Source organism: Stegastes partitus, unplaced genomic scaffold, assembly GCF_000690725.1.
Source record: "Stegastes partitus isolate 25-593 unplaced genomic scaffold, Stegastes_partitus-1.0.2 Scaffold2179, whole genome shotgun sequence".
In the NCBI taxonomy this organism is placed as follows: domain Eukaryota; kingdom Metazoa; phylum Chordata; class Actinopteri; family Pomacentridae; genus Stegastes; species Stegastes partitus.
The window spans coordinates 1-17,176 of record NW_007579910.1 but is presented as its reverse complement, the minus strand read 5'-3'; the positions used below and the strand labels follow the sequence as shown (position 1 = coordinate 17,176).

Below are 17,176 nucleotides of genomic sequence, written 5' to 3'. Positions count from 1 at the left end.
ATCTGTGAAAACAGCCACAATTAGTGCAGTTCATCATGTACACAGACATGTAGCCTGCAAGGACATGAATGTGGGCTCTAACTGAGTCCATTTACTCAAGTAGAGTACTGAAGTACAACTTTAAGGTACTTTACTTAAATCTTTTTCATTAATGGGTACTTTCCACTTCACAACATTTATCTGGCAACTTTAGCAACTGTACAAAATGGCATTTGTGCTGGAATAATGAACATAAACTTCACTGCAGCCGTAAGAGAAACAAATAAGCAATTATCAGGTTTTACCATCCAAGAATATGAGCATGAAACCTTTCTGCCACTAAAACAGGATCAATAATACATGAAAAGAAATAAATGAAGAGGTCGTTCTGCCATATGTGGACCTAATTTATCAATTATTTGGTTACAGGATGAATTAACCGTTACAGCCTGTGTGTTCTTTGTATGTTACATAGCTAGCATGTGTTGTACTATAATAGTGTCTTTTCTAAACACACATGTATGCGATACACTTTTAGTCACCTGAACAAAACGCTGCCACACCAATGACTTCTTTGACATCTGTCAGTTTGAACTTTTAATCTGACTCATCTGCTGGTTCTGGTGAACTTTTATTGTCGTGTGTCATTTCACATTGAACAGTGAACTTTCTTGATGAAGAAGCTGCTGCTAATAATATTTTCTGTTCTGTGTCTCTGCTGTCCATGTGTCTGTCCTCTTGTTCCTGCAGGTCAGAATGGTTCTGTTCGTTATGTCAGGACCTATCGGACTCTTCAGACCCTTATAGCTCCGACAGACCATCCAGTCCTCAGAGTTCCAGTCTCAGCCTGCAGAACCAAAGGGTCAGAGAGCCGCCACACATTTTAAAAGATTATTATAAAATTGTAGCTTCGTATGTCCATGTTGACCCACCTTCAGCAGGTTTTTTTTTTCTCACGTTGAAATTTGAGGCTGTTTGAACAACAATGTCTCAGGAGCCGTTTAAGAAAAAAACTTGAAATTTTCACTGTTAGTTCTCATCATTTCATTGAACCAGAATCTACAATGTACAATATTTGTAATTTATATCATGAAAAGTCCCATCTTTAAGCTCATTAACCAAAAACTGAAATGCAGGCGTCAACTAGTGATAGTTTTTGAACCTCATGTAGCTGCATGTTACATAATAGAAAACTTATGGAATACTTTTAATTTGAAAAACTTGGTATTACTAAAATGCTGGTAGATAGTCTGATACAAGTAGAACAAAGTTCTGGAGTTTCAAAGTGGTTATTTGATATAATGTCCAGTATTGGAGATTCTGAATCCACGACATGATGAGAAATGACAGTGAAATTCTGAAATTCCTGCTGTCAGTCTGTTTCCATCCACTTCATTTTATTCCAGTTTGCACAGAAGAAACCGTAAAAAGAGTGTAAATGCTGAAAATGTAACTGATTCTAAGAAAAGAACATGAACTTCTGGGTTCATGACTGAATATAAAATGATGACAGTGATGACAAAACATAAATTTTGTCTGAAGGAAGCTTTAGTGAATAAATGAAGACGTCTGTGTTGATACTTAGCTGTTATCATACGTAGTTACCACGGCCCAGACTCGCCTTCCTCTCTGTGTTCTGTGCATGCTGGAGTAATTGTAAACATCGATCCGGGCCGCTCTCTTTGTTTTCATATACAGAACCAGGATGAACTCTGGACTTTACTCTGCTCGCACAGAATGGACAGTAAGCAAAGCGCGAGGATTAGAATCTCTGATTCCACCTTAAATATATGAATTGAACAGAAATCAAGTATTTGTATCATGATTCCATCGGCTGAACCTTGACTGGAGCTCTTAAGGCTTTGTGCTGCTGATTTAAATGATCAAACCTACTTTCATCAAACATCTTCCTTTCTGTAGTGACATATTTTTACACAGCTGATTCCTTCGTGCAACCAAATCTCTTTTTTTTTTAAATCAAAATTTCTCTCCTGTAGCTGAAGACGTGGAGCTGCAGGTCAACAGACTGTTAAATAAAGAACTCAGTGTATTTAAGAACCCTTAAATCAGACAAACGTCAATTTATCGAAAATGTGAACAGAGCAAGTTTTCTTTTGGTATCAAGCAGCAAAAACAAGTGGTATCCTGATGTGTTTGACTAAATTTTCCTTATGTCATGTCTTGCTGAAACTTTATGTCCTGCAGCCCAACTTCATCTGTCTGTCTTCTTCTTCTGCGGCTAATCAGCTCTTTCTCACTGCAGGATGGAAACAAGCCTTCAGTCACATCATTTCATGGATTTAGTGGAGATTCTTGTTGTTTAGTTGTTGTATTATTGTCCATGTTTGTTAACTTGTTGTGTTTGTGTTTCAGAGGTGTGAGAGTCTTGTGCTACACCTGAAGGTTGAAGGCTGCAGTCGACTCTCTGAGGTCAGTTTATCTTCAGTCTGATTTCACTGCTTCCGACCTTCTACTGATCCACTTCTCTTTTTTTATACCAGGGATCTCCAACTCCAGTCCTCGTGAGCTACTGTCCTGCAGGTTTTAGACGTTTCCGTACTGCAACCCACCTGACTCACATTAATGGATCTCCAACAGCTTGTTGTCAAGTTTTACACAAGTCTGTTAATGATCCATTAATTTAAATCAGGTGTGTTGCAGTATGGAAACGTCTAAAACCTGCAGGACCGTAGCTCACGAGGACCGGAGTTGGAGATCCATGCTTTACACTGACTCCTAAACCCAGATTTAAAGTCTGCAGTTCTCTGTGAACGTGAGGATCATTCTGAGTCAACCGGAAGCTCTAACTGTTAATTAGAAGAATGTCCTGTTTAGTTGTGTGAATTAGAGTTTCCACTGCATTAACCTTCTCTCAGCATGTCAGACTTATGGCTGATTGTGTGTTGTATGATACTAGTTTATCCTGCAGGTGGCGCTCTAACAGAAGCTCCTTTAGTCTGCAGTAGAGGAAGCTGCATTTTTACAGCCTTGTTTGTCATCAACTCTGTTTTAGGGCCAGATAACATGGAGTCCGTTTGTAACACCAGCAAAAATAAAAGTTGTATTTGTGTTGATAATACTGATGAAGATGATTATATTAATGAATACAGATGTTATAGATAACGTAGCTATGTTATGTGTGCGTTTTCAGTCCTGCTGGTCTCGTCTGCAGTCGATCTCGGAGCGTCTGACTCTTCATCAGTTTCCTTCATATCAAACAGCTGCTCAGGTCGTCTCTGACATCTGGACTCTGTTTGAGGACTCGCAGGTACAAACACCTGGAACTTCATTCAGTATCACACAGACTGTGGGTTCAGTTTGGTTAATTTTTCTCTGTACAGAAAACTAATATAAACTAATCGTAGCTGCTCTTTAACCAATCGATTGATTGCAGAGAAATGAATCCTTGTCAATAGATGAACTAAATGTTCCTCTGAGTGACTCTATCAGCAGATTATTAGCCTACATGAATCATTAACCAACATAACCAGCAGCATAATAAATCACTGGAGCCTCGTTACTTTCTACTGAAATAACAAGAACAGGTTTGTCATGTTCTCCCTGTGCACCGTGGACTCTCACCAGGTTCTCCGCTTTCCTACCACAGTCCAAAAACATGCTGCGGATAATTGGTTATTCTAAGTTGTCCGTAGGTTTGAATGTGTTTGGTTGTGTCTCTGTGGCCCTCGGATCTGTTTGGTTTTGGTGTTTATGTGACACTCACCTGTGCAGGTGTTGATTCTGTTCAGTCAGTCTGTGATCAGTCTTTTAATTTGTGGTGATCAATTTCCTGACTTCATTAGAATAAAAATCCGTGTGCATTTTTGATTGGTCGGTTGTTTCCAGGACGATGTTCTGGACGAGCTGCGGCAGAGTTTCCAGGAGAAGTTGGAAGAAACTTTGAGTTCAGAACTTCATCCTTCGGACCTGAAAGCTCCAAACTCACGACCTGCTTACTGCAACTCGACCGACGACAAAGACAAAGACAAAGACAAAGACGAGTCATCGACTGACAAAGATGAGCTCACGTCGGCGTACCAACTGTCGCAGATGAGGAAGAGACTGAAAGACTTCCTGGATGTGAGGTGTCCTTCAGACAGCAAGAGGATCAAGACGGAGTAACAGGAGGGTTCAGGCTCCTGCAGCCACACAATCACATACATCACGAGACCAACAGCCACCGACAGGTGAGAATTCTGGGAACTGAAATCCAAACAGTGTCCTGTCGCACAGTTTGATCAGGTTTTTATAGATCAGTGAATCCATATTGATCTGACTAAAACTGATCAGTGACTGAAGAGCTCGAACAGAAACAGCAGCTAAACATCTTATTATTGTGTAAGTACCTTAAATACTGAATAAATTCTCCTAAATTAAGCAAACAACGAAAACTGACAAACTGCCTGATGAATCAGATTTTCTCTTCTGTTATTTAATCTTTACAAAATATGAAAAATTGTGGAAAAACAGCCGCAATGTTTCTTTAAAGCCTGAAGTGAATCAATAATATCTGATCTTATAAATAATTGATTGAGCTTTAACTATAATAACCTTAACATTAGATAACTAAGATTATCATTTATTATTCTGTATTAGGGACAGACTTTGTTCTTTTACTTGCAGTTAAGTACATTTACCTTTTGTACTTCTGTACTTAAAATGCAGGATTCTTGCATGTCATGAAGTGCTTTCTTTCAGATACTCATCACCTCAAATTGTCACATTTTTAAAAGAGTTTTTGCTCAACCATGAGTTGCCTGAGGGCTGCAAGGTGGATCAGTGGTGAGCACCGTTGCCTCACAGCAAGAAGGTTGCCAGTTCGCATCCCAGTGAGGACAGCTGAGATCTTTCTGCATGGAGTTTGCATGTTCTCCCCGTGCAGCGTGGGTTCTCTGGCTTCTTCCCACACAGTCCAAGAAGATGTTGAGGTTAATTGGTGATTCTAAATTGTCTGTAGGTGTGAATGTGAGTGTGCTTGGTTGTCTGTCTCTAAGTGTAGCCCTGTGATAGACTGGTGACCTGTCCAGGGTGTCTCCTGCCTTCACCCTAAGTCAGCTGGGATAGACTCCAGCTCCCTGCGACTCTAGTGAGGATTAAAAGGTGTATAGATAATGGATGGATGAATGGATGATTTGAAAAATGAAATTTAAATAAAATATACATTTATAAGGGTATCTCTGGAATTTTAGATTGATCTATCAAACACTTTCTGAGATTAAAAAAAAATAAAAATCTGTCTTGTCAGGTTTTTGTCACATTGAAATTTGAGATTGAAATTTTCAGTTATTTCTCATCCTGTCATTGATGTCACTGTAATATTGGGAAAAAAAATTCTTGATTATGTGTGAGTTAAAATATGAAAAAAGCTGAAGCCTTCATGAAAAGTCCCATCTTTGAGCACATTAACCATAAAGAAGTCTAATACAGAAGTGATGTTTTCTGAACCATATGTAACTGCATGTCACAATAATACAAAAGTAAAGATAGAATATTTTTAATATAAAATACTTGATCACAACAATTGAAAGTTGTTTTCACTGAACATTTATGGAATAAGTCTGATGTGAAGTGTTTGAATGTTTGTTCAACTGCTGCTTAAACATAATGTCAGGTTTAATCTGCAGGATTTGAAAACCAGCTGATCAGTTTATTGATCAGTGTTCAGTCAGAACAGATATAATACTAAATTATTTCACACCATTATAGGTCTCATCTTTATTAATGTAAGAAATGTATTCATTAACATATTAATTAATACAATTATGAAGTGTTGTCTAACTACTGAAAGATTAACAAAGATAATTGTGGTGCAAACAGTAAATAATCTGGAGTTTATTTAATCTGAAGTTAAATGTTTCCTCCAGGAGGTTACAGAGCAGTACAATAAATTGTTAGTTTAATATTTTTAACCACAGACATTTATTTTTTTGTCAGAAGTGAATAAAACCAACAGGACTACAGTTACTAACAGAAGCTGTAGAAATAATCCGACTGTATTTCTGATTTTTCTACAGTCTGTGATGCTGAATGACACCAGCTGGTGGAGACAAACACAACAGCTGCTTCTTCAGTTATTCTGAGATGTTTCACGTCTTCATATTTCTCTTCCAGCAGCTGCTGCAGCGTTGCATTGTGGGTCGACAGCGTGTCCTGAAGGTTTTTCACAGCTGCAGTGTTCAGGTGAGACAGTTTGACTCTAAAAAGAAGAAGATGTAATATTCAGAGAAGTAAAGGAGACAAAAACAAATGTTTCACAGAGAAACAAAGCAGCTGATGGGATGTCAGATATGAACAAGTCAGAAATGTTTTCATTCAGTTACATTGAAGACATTTTAACACCAAATATAGTTTAAAGCAGCATCACGGAAACTCTTCTGGTAACTCTCTGAACTCCAAACAGTTTCTGGATGTTTTTAGCTCCCGTCTCATTTTTCCTCACTGTGGGCTCATTTTTTTTCTTTATTTTTCTGTCGGTTCACCTAAAAGGTCAGTTATGGCTTCTGAGATGCAGCAAAACTTTTTTGATTTTACAGGAGGTGCAGTTGCTTTTTGTTTTATTTATGAGTGAGATGTGTACATTCAAGTGATTCTGATGAAATATTACAGTTTTAAGCTCAAAAATCAGACGATTCTTTCTCTTTTTACAGTTCATGGCTGACAATTCTTCTTTTTTGTCTTTGTTTAAAGATGGGGTTTGGGGGTTCAGAAGGTTAGTAATCGACTGTGTCAATGAGCTCTGTGTCGGAGTTTCCTAAGTTTCAGTTTACTGTCAGCGAGGAGAAGAGTAACTAGAAAATATTCACACTAGAAGCTGCCGACCCTCCTTATTGACGCTGAAGACTGTCTACCAATCACAGGACGGCAGGCTGTGACTGACGGCTCCGAGGCCCCGCCCACACAGTGTATATAAAGCCTCAGAGCTCCTTCAGCAGCAGCACAAGCAGCATAACCGTCCAGATGGGGATGCAGGAGGTCATGGAAGGGAACCAGCAGAGGGTGGAGGTGAACATCCTGCTGCTGGGAGCGCACAACGTCGGCAAGTCAGGTAACACACACACACACACACACACACACACACACACACACACACACACACACTCCTCTGTTTGACTTTAATATGGACACAAGTCATTAATGTTGTTGGCTCCTAAATGTAAGATTTAAACTAGTCTGGTAAAATGTATACAATAAAATAGATTTTTTAAGTTAATTGGATTTCTGTGATAAAAAAATAATATTTTATGAAGTCAGAACTCTGGTTTTCATATTATTATATTATAGGGTTAGGGTTAGGGTTATTATATTAATAATGACATTTTTCTCTGCAGCTCTGACAGTCAGATTTCTGACCAGAAGATTCATCGGAGAATACGGAGACATCGGTGAGAACTTCATCTGATTATTGAGTCACATGAACCCTCTGAAACGTTTCTGTGTTTTCACATACTGAAGATATTTAACTACTTACAGAAACTTCTTCTAAATTATGTGTTTTTCAAGTCAAAACTTTATTTTTGTATATACTAGATTATTGTCATTATTATTATTAGTGTTGCAGTCATAAAATTAATCAGCTGAACTCAAGTATTTTTTTGTTCTTTCAGAGTCTGTTTACAGTCGAGTCGAAACAATTGATGGTCAGGAAATCTGCATCAACATCTGGGACTCTCAGTTCACACAGGTAGGTTCACACCTGACTAACACACACACACACACACACAGTAGATCCTCAGCGCTTCAGGCGATGTTGCTGTTCAGGATGTAAATCACAGATTTCGTTTAACATCAGTTTTTTGAACAACAATATGATATCTACAGATATCAGAGTCTGTCATGATATGAGCTGGACTTGACTCAAGGTCCTGCACTCAGTATAACACAATGTATTCACATTAACACAATCAATTATATGAATCTACAAAAAGTAAGCTTGGTTTTATTGAATTTATTCCTGATCTCTGAGTTCTGAAGAAACAGAACAGTGGCTACATGGAACAGCATCGCTACACAAAGGAGGAAGTGACATCACTTATCTAGTCTGACTCACTGGATGTTGACTGCAGGTATAAACCTGCTTTGTCCTTCCTCCATCTGTGTGTTTGTTTTATTCACTACAGGAAACAAAACCTTCTGAGCAGAAACCTACAAACTGAAGATACCAAGTTTTATTGAACATTTTAGATGTTTAGTCAGGCAGCTCTGATAGTCCTTAATCCTTCATCTTCATCCTGGTCTTGGCTTTACCCACGACCACTGATTTGAATTAAATTGAAATTTGTACATTCATTACTGAGACTTTCTGACCTTTTCATTGATGTGACGAGACAAGATCCAGGTGTTGATCTTTCCGGCGTCTGTTCATCTGCAGGTCGGAGAGAAAAGCTGCTGCATCAGCGACAAACAGCTGCAGTGGGCCGACGGGATGATCCTGGTCTACGACATCTGCAACCGCAGCAGCTTTGACGTGGCGCTGCAGCAGCTGCAGCAGATCCGCCGCAGCAGGAAGCCGTCCTCCGTCCCCGTCGTCATCGTGGCCAACAAGCGCGACTTGCAGCGTCACCGCAACGTGTCCAGCGAGGAGGGCCGGTTGCTCGCTCTGTCGCAGCGCTGTGGCTTCTTCGAGGTGTCAGCCGCTGAAACATACCACGGAGTCCTGCTGGTGTTCCACCGGCTAGTCGACCTGGTCCGGGAGCGCCGGGCACTCAGAAAGACCTCAGCCAGCGTCCGCAGCATTGTCAGGAGTGTGTCGGCTGTGTTCGGGAAGAAACGGGCCGAGTAGAGGCGCCGCCAATAGGTTGATTTTACCGATTCTGATGAGGTGGAGGCTTCAGTCTGACAGCGAAGGCCAGAGACGGACCGAGCAGGTGGAGAGCCGACGTGAAGGAGGTCAAAGAAAGTCGAGTTTGGTTTCAGAGAGGCGGGTGATTGGACAGATTTAAGCCAAGAAGCACCGAGACAACAAATGTCTTGACACCCATCAGAAAGTGACATGAAGAGCAGATCATGCTCCTCAGAGGATGAACCCTGCTGACTGCTCCACTAGAATTTTCTTGTTATTTTAGCACCAATGAGAAGTTTGACAGAAATAAAATGAGCTTGACACATTCGTGCTCCCCTGAGTATGAACTGCAGTAAACTCATGAGTGCGACTGGAGCAAACTATTCTTTTTTGGATGATTCTATCGGCTGTTTGGTCTCTGAAAGGTAAAAAATAATAAAAAATGTGGATCAGTGTTTCCTCAGATGTGTTGTTTTGCCCAAACACATTTAGTTTACTGTCATAGAGGAAGAAAGAGACCAGAAAAATTTTAGATTTAAGAAGCTGCAATTACAGAATTTAGACTGTTTTTATAAAAAAATAAATAATTGGTGACTAATTTATTAGTAGTAGCCCTAATTTTTATAGCTGGCGCCTCAAATATTCTCTAGGTTTAGATGTGGTTCAGAGCTTTGTGCTGCTAGTTTAAATGGGCAAAATAATACTTAGTAGAAGTAAAAAATATATCTAAAACCTGTTTTTGGTTCCTGTGGACTCTTCAGGTAAACATGGACCTTTTTGAAGGCAGCCTACAGTGAACATGATTAATTTAAAAAAATGTCCAAATTTTTCAAAAACTGTCTTAAACAAACATGCTGCTCCTCAGAGGATGAACCATCCAGAGTTTAATAAACCCTGCAGCCTGTAGGAGGCGCTAGCAGGCCTGCACACGTCTTATGGAGTCATTAAGACGTTCACCCAGTAAATCACTGGTCTTTACTGAAGACTGTTAAAGCTGCTGTTAAAATTATTATTATTTTTTTAAACGGAGGTTACGTTTCTTTGTGCAGATCTTCATGTATGATCATGGTTTGGGTTTTGTATTAAAAATGTTTTAAACTAAAATATTCCAGAGTTTCTGCAGGTCACATTGAACACAACACAAATGGAATGCCAGTTTTACCTTGAACATGAAGAAAACCATTTACTATGTTTACTACCGTTATTGTTGTCATGGCAACAGTCACTAACACAACCTGGAAACTGATAAAAGGCAGAAAGAGAATGAACCAGTTTAACATGATTGTTTTAAGAGTTTCTTCTTTAAGGTACAAATTGTAAATAATTTTCAGGAAACGTCCTTTAGACCTGCAGAAACTCTGCTCAGTTGTAAATAAATCACTATTTATTGTTTGTGGATGTTTGATCTTTTAGTTTTTCACTAATTAAAACCTGATTGAACAAAGTGAATCTGAGTCTGTTTTGAATCCTGATGCTTGAAGAAGCTTTATTTTGACACGTCGCTGTTACATGAAGGGTTTTAGGTACAGGATGGATTATACAAAAAGTAGAGGAAATGTAAAAAGAGAATAAATGAGCTTCTGCTGAGAATCACTTTTCTGTTTCAAGCTGTTCCGACGTTCAAACTCACGTGTGGATTACATTTGATTTTGTCTCTGATTTTAGTCTTTAATTGAATCATAAAGAACGTTCCTTCAACCAACAGAAAACCTGCTAATAAACCATTCAACACATCTCTGAACAGAAATCCTTCATCACTACATGACAATACAGAACTGAAACAGAACAACATTTCAGGAAAACACAGATTTTATCAGTTTAAAAGTTCCTTTTAACAGCACTTGGACCCCCAAAAAGAGCTTTCAGAGGGTCTCATGGACTTCATGACAAATTAAAGGCTCTGAAAACTGACTCTGATGTCTACTGAGATGCATTCTTTGCTGAAGTTTAAAGTAAATTTACCATTACTGCACATTTACACCTTTAAACATTTATCAGTTACACTGGAAAGAATTCAGGTTTGGATTTTTGTGGGATGAATTTGTTTCCTGATGCAGAAAAAATAAATTAAACCTTAAATCAGTTAATTTTCTCATCTCTCAAGCTGGAATTGTACTTCTCCAATAAGTAGGCATCTTGCATCGACCACTGTTATACTTCAGTTCAGTTTCGGTCACAACGGGCACAAAGACTTCTGTGGAAGTTAATGACCTCCAACCAGAGCTCATGTACAAGTCGAGTGTAGCTTCTGGGCTGATTGTAAACTTACTTTCAATTTAGTTAACAATTTACAGATTAAGAACATATTACCTGTGGACACTGCTGAGTCACACAGGATTAAGATCACAGGTGGTGTCTGTAATTATTACAGATGATCTGATGTGTTCAGGTGACGCTGGTGCTGTACGAACAGGTCGATGACAGAAACATAAAATGTGTTGATCTTTGTCTAGTTAAAAAATTCATTGAAATGTCTAATGCAAAGCATTTGAAGAATCTCTGTTTTCTGTTGCGGTGTCTGTAGAATTAAGCTGAAATCAGAGTTTCCTGTTTCAAGTTAGTTATCGTCTGTTTATTTAATGTGGATGATTCTCATCGTTTCATTGGTGGAGAGCACAAAGATGTTTGTCTTAGTAACAATCGATTCTTTTGTTTTCTGTTGAATTAACTCTCTGAGTGAGCCTGCAGTTACCCATAATCCCCCCTCTCTGCTTTGGCATGCCTCTTTGGAGAAGCAGAATTCCAGCGTTGGTGACATGTCGATAATTTGACAACGGCTCTGTGGCTGAACACGAACGAACAAGTCAGCAGTAGCCGAGGCAGAATCTGATTATGAGGGGCCGAACTGGGACACTGTGATGGGTCGGAAGGCGGGGCCAGAGGTTGTGAATAGTTGGGGGTCAGAGCAGGGACACACCTCAGGATGGCGTTTAGGAGTCGTCGTTGGCAGCGGTGTCCTCGGCGTTGGGGCTCAGGTACTCGAAGGCCTTCTGGCTCTGGGAGACGAACTGTTTGAGCGGCGTGAGCAGCAGCTCAGTGGCAGACGGCCGTCGCTGGGTGACAACTTCGGTAGGGAGCTGCAGGCTCTCCATCTCAGCGCCGTCCTTCAGGCTGGAGCGGGTTCCATTGGGTGGATCAGGACTCTGCAGGCCTCCAGAACCTCGGGAGACCCGAGAAAACAGACTGCGGCGTCGGCGAGGACGTCCGTCCATGGCCTTCAGGAACAGACTGTTGACTGAACTGCGGCGAGACGAGCTTTCGGACACGAAGTCTTCTTGGTTCAGGAAGTCCTCGACCTCCTGAGGAGACGACTGCTGCAGCTGAAACACAACACAGAGTCAGGAGGACACCAACACTACACTAAACAACGCAGCACAACACACCACACGAGTGATGCACAAACACTTGTCAGGTGTGTCTCCAGGTGTGTCTCAGGCATGTCTTCAGGTAAACTTCAGGTGTATTTCAGGTGTGTCTCAGGTGCGTCTCTGGACTCACCACGTTGTAGAGCGGTGTGCCGTTGATCACCAGCTGCAGGAGGATCTTGGACAGTTCTTGCATCTCTCGGATCAGTTGTGGGATCTGAACCGGCAGGTCTCGGACCTGACGGACCAGACTCAGCTCGGCTAACGTGGCCACCTGACTTCTGACCCTGTTGATCGAGGCCTCTCTCAGACCCTCCACCTGGTACAGCAGGACCACCAGGAGGTTCTGCAGGGACCGGAGCAGCTCATCGACCACATCCAGGACTCGACCCAGACCCACCTGCAGGTAGGAGTCAGAATCAGCAACTGGACCGGGTTCAAATATGTAACGGTAACAGCAGAACGGCCACAACTCAGAGCTTCGCCTCCTTCAGACTGTCTGACACCAACATAGAGTCTCTGTTGTTCTGCTCATTAGAACCTGGATCCAGCTGGCAGCCTGCAGAGTTTCCCAGCCGACCACAGGGACACGTGAGAACAAACAACAGTTCTGCTTCATCAGCTTTATAAGCAGCCCGGTCGGTCCAGGTCAGTTCAGACAGAACTCAGGAAACACGTTTCTGCACCGTCTCAGATTCCGTTTGCAGTTCACTGACTCATCATTTTGGATTTAAAACTGACAAATTTTCAAAACGTTATGTTTTCAGACGTTTTCACCCTCAAATACAAAAAACCTGAGAAGCCATTTTTAGGTTTCAGTATCCGCAGAAATGAAACTCTCTTTAATTATTGAACCTTAAAAATGGAAAAAGGTCAAAATTATTCAAACCAGGATGGGATTATGGGCCCAGAAAGGTCCTGTAAGTATATATATATATATACTGTATATGGATGTATCTATATTTCCTACTAAAAATAAAGTCTTTGGTCGTGACTTCACCAACTTTTGAAGCTCTAACATCAGTGGAATTTGATGTGTAGAAAGTTTGACAAGACAAGGTTTTTAGAAACTTTGACCAAATGTTGACGTGGACTCACTGGTAGGAAACAACATCTGGTTCATAGGGCTCTACAAGATGTCAACATATGTGCAAAGTTACAAGCTGCTTCCATGTTGTCTTCATGTGGAAGTTTAACAACAGATGAAGCTCGGACCGTGAGTTCTAGTACCATTTAAAGTGCCGCTCAGACCATCCTGGGAAAGAATCTGATGTTTCCTCCGATATTTGGGTCAGACAGAAACAGAAGACTGTGACCTCTGACCTCCAGCACACACACAGACAGTAATGAGGTCTCATTAGTGAATAAATGCAGTGACCTGGTTTCACTGTAAACGTGATGATCAGCTGTTTTCACACTGTGACCTGAAATATCCTCGACGGCGCCGAGCGACAAAACAACTCTGCAAAACAAACAGTCCTGAACAGAGAACCGGATCAAATCCAAAAACCCCCTGCAGACAAGTCAGAGCAGAACTCGATTCTGTATAAACCAACTAGATCTAAACAAAACTCCTCCATGACCTGCTCAGAATCAGCTGATTGTTGATCTGCAGTAACTTAATGAAGCCATGCTATGTTTTACCGTCATTCTATGAATATTTTCAGAGTTACAGGCTCCTGAAGTGCACAGAGGAGGGTCCAGATTTTACTTTCTGAGCCTTATAACGTCATCTGTGCAGCAGACAGGGCAGAACAACACATCAGCTAAGAACTGCAACCAAACCAGTTTCCAACACTCGTCTTTTCTTCAGGGCAGGAAACGATGCTGCACAAATGATCAGGGTTTTAATTCCTGCACTGAACACAATCTAAAGTAAATGTTCATTCTCTTCACAACCAACTTTGAGCATCAACATTATGGGATGCATCATAGCCTGACCAGTAAAACTGCAGCAGTTTAATGTCTGTGAAATAGCATTTTAGAATTTTACAAAATGTTTTCTTTCTCACAATGAATTTTTCTTCCCACTCTGATGCAGAAATCTACATTTCAGCAGCTTTTACTTTTTGGGGGGGACATTTTATTGATGTCTTTGAACATTTAGTAAATTTTTTTTTGTATATATCCGTTGAAATAAATACTTTTTAAATTTATTTTAAATTTTTTGAGACATTACTGGAATTTCAGGAACTGTTTCACTATTTTTGATATGTTATTCATATTTGTGGGGATTTTTCTGACATTTTATTCAGTTCCGCACATTTTTTTAAGACTTTCCAGACTTTGAGTTTAACATGTTTTTGGACATTTTTGTACTTTTTTTTTCTCTCTTTACAGAGAAGTTTGTTCATAAATCATTCACAGACTTATTTATGCAACATTTTATTCCTAAAAACATTGAAGAAAATGTTTTGTAAAATTCTAAAACCCTGAAGAACATTTTTTCCCCTTTTTTCTTGACAGGATTTTCTGATTTCTAGAGCAATCTTCTCTGTGAAAACATTGGCTGATAATGTCAACACATTGAAAGACTTTTAGGTGATTTTATCCAACATTCAGATTTATGTTCTAGAAATTAACAAATTGGAAATTGGTGCATATTTATTGAGATAATACTTTGTATGCATATTAAAGACAGAATTTCAGTAAATGTGAAATACAAAAAAAACAAGCGCCATGTTGTTAATGTCAGTAATCAGCTGGAGAGGTTTAATGATGACGTCTGACTTTGACTGTTCAGCTGCTGTGTTTCCTCTGAAGCGACTCATGAAGCTTTTTATCATGAGATCCACAGACTGCTGAGAGTCTGAACAGCCTCTTATCGCTGCATCAGCTGCGATGCTTCAAGCAGCACGTAGCCGACTTCAGATAAACGGCAGGAAACATCACTTTGGTTTAATGAAGCTGCCTTTCCTGCACAGACACACGTCCGACACGCTGCTGTTGGTCAACTTCTGTTTACAGGTTTTTATGTGTCTATAACATCATTTGACTTCTTTTGAAACTCCTCACACAGTATTGAGCAGCTGTTTAATCAATCTGTGGTCGATCAATCGGTCTGATCGGCTCCTCTGATTGTGATCAGACACTTGTGTGTTTGGTCACGTAGCTGTAAACACGTGTTTATTTATCTCTGAGGATCCTCCCTGACATGAACAAAATGTTTCAGATTGTTTTAAATGGACAGTTTGTGTTTAGTTTTAGTACAAATTTAACACAAGCTTTAAACGCTTCATGCATATTTGTTTGCACTTTTGGTGTCTGGGACTTTTGGTGTTTGGGAAATTTTGGAAGGTTTGCTGTTTTCATTGGACAGTTTGTTTTATAGCCTTTTGATCAGTTTAGTGAATTATATTTGTTAGCTTCACTATTTTTGAGCCCTTTTTGCAGTTCATGGACAGATTTTAGGGTATTTTCTGTGCAGTGTTTGGACTTATTTTTTGCAAAGTTTGAAGAGTTTTTCTGAAACTTTTTGGGCATTTTGGGGAAAGTCAGTTGCATAGTTTTACAATATTTTGATCAAGCTTAACATTATGAGTCGTTTTAGGAAATTAGATCATTTTTGGTCCTGCTACGGTGTAAGATTAGTTTTAGAACCATCTGAATGTATTCCCAGGCCTCTTATCAAGTTCTGGAAGATTTTTAAACAGTTTTTAAAGAGTTACTCATCCAACCTCAACCCTGGACCCAAACTGGGTTCAAACCTGAACTCTACACCCATGTCTGAGCCCTCAAACTGCAGTTTGAAGCTCTGAGAACCAGACAAATGTGCTCATTTCCTGAAATCTGAAGCTGCTGTGGTCCTCACAGAGCTGGAAGGACCGGCCCAGTCCTCTGGGAGCAGCTGTTTCTGCTGCACATCAGATTTTATCAGCGAAATAACGGTTTGTTTCCAGGAGCAGCTGAAGCATGACAGAGACAAACACTGATCAGATCTCAGCTTCTGAAAAGCACGTTTGTGTTCGACGAATCCTGAGGAACCGAAGCTGAGCGTGACTGAAAATAAAAATGATTCTGCTTTAAATAACATCTGATAATCAATAAAAATATCCTGAGCTCAGACTGAGACGTTTGTCACTAACTGCTTCTCACATTTCTGTAAAAGTTCTTTAAAACCTTCATCAACTGACTGCTGTGGAACCACAGAGGAGAAGAGTCTAGCTATCGACCTCGGGCCCTGTTGTGGTGGTTGTATCAGACGGCTTTTGTTGGTGGAGCGTAGTGAGCGGGAGAGAGTGTAGATCTGAATGAGAGAGTTCAGGTAGGAGGGAGCTGTTCTCGTCATTGTTTAGTAAGCAAGTGTCAGGGTTTTGAATTTGATGTGGGCAACATCTGGAAGCCAGAGAACAGCAGTCGCTCCTTATACCTGCAGAACCTGCCTGAGAAAGTTCATGTTTTTCAGTTTCCCTCAGTATCACAGAGAATGAACGTGTGTTGAAATAAAAGCTTGAGGTGTGAATTAAAATCAGTCAAGTTTGGAGTCGGTCTGGAGTCACGAACATGGCCGACATGTTTCTGCCTTTCATTATGACATACTTTCAGGTTTTCTGCTGTGGAAGCTCCTCATGTTTCCTCTGAACAAATCTCCACCTGTTCTGTCAAGTTAAGAAGCCCCCAGTTGAAGGATGAAGCTGGTTTTCCTCACCTTGTCGGCAGCGCCTCCCAGTGTCCTGACGGCGTTCTGCAGCTGCTCTCTGACCTTCATCATTCGGTGGTAAAGCTGCAGGCTGAGGGTCAGCAGGAGGCTTCGGACTCTGGTCCACAGGCTCGGCTCATCATCCTCATCTTCGTCCTCGTACGCCTGCACCCTCATCTCCCACTCCCGACCTGACGGACCGACAAATAAAATAAAATGCAGCATTGCCAAGAAAAACAGCACAGAGAGGAGCAAGTTGTTGGAAACTACATTCAGCATGGTGAAACATCCTTCTGCAGCTGATGTACAGAGTAGAGGGAAAACGTCTGTAGAGGCTGTAAACATGGAAATAAATAAATATCTATAGCATGTGGAGACGACACAAAGCAATCAGCACCAAGTCCTAAACCCAAC

At 40.5% G+C, this 17,176-nt stretch overlaps 3 protein-coding genes across 4 annotated transcripts in view; 2 read left to right on the top strand and 1 right to left on the bottom strand.

The window, feature by feature from the left end:
• Positions 1-2,380, top strand: part of LOC103374211 (transcription intermediary factor 1-alpha-like) — an 18,369-nt gene extending 15,989 nt beyond the window's left edge. Inside the window, exons 11-12 of the mRNA XM_008304257.1 lie at positions 730-841; positions 2,353-2,380. Coding sequence (XP_008302479.1) covers positions 730-841; positions 2,353-2,380 — 140 coding nt within the window. The remainder of the gene's footprint in view (positions 1-729; positions 842-2,352) is intronic.
• A 2,693-nt stretch (positions 2,381-5,073) lies between these two features.
• On the top strand, positions 5,074-9,213 carry LOC103374209 (ras-like protein family member 11B). Of its 2 annotated transcripts, XM_008304256.1 has the most exons (5): positions 5,074-6,159; positions 6,837-7,024; positions 7,308-7,361; positions 7,584-7,660; positions 8,348-9,213. In XM_008304256.1, exons 2-5 carry the CDS (start codon positions 6,937-6,939, stop codon positions 8,756-8,758), a joined length of 630 nt encoding a protein of 209 aa, XP_008302478.1. In that variant the 5' UTR covers positions 5,074-6,159; positions 6,837-6,936; the 3' UTR covers positions 8,759-9,213. The 2 variants fall into 2 exon arrangements, with proteins under 2 accessions (XP_008302478.1, XP_008302477.1); XM_008304255.1 differs by lacking the exon at positions 5,074-6,159 and having other exon boundaries at positions 6,748-7,024.
• A 560-nt stretch (positions 9,214-9,773) lies between these two features.
• Positions 9,774-16,947, bottom strand: plin6 (perilipin 6). Its single transcript, XM_008304253.1, has 3 exons — positions 16,772-16,947; positions 12,257-12,523; positions 9,774-12,078 (listed from the first exon to the last, which is right to left on the bottom strand). Exons 1-3 carry the CDS (start codon positions 16,937-16,939, stop codon positions 11,689-11,691), a joined length of 825 nt encoding a protein of 274 aa, XP_008302475.1. The 5' UTR covers positions 16,940-16,947; the 3' UTR covers positions 9,774-11,688.
• Positions 16,948-17,176: the final 229 nt, after the last annotated feature.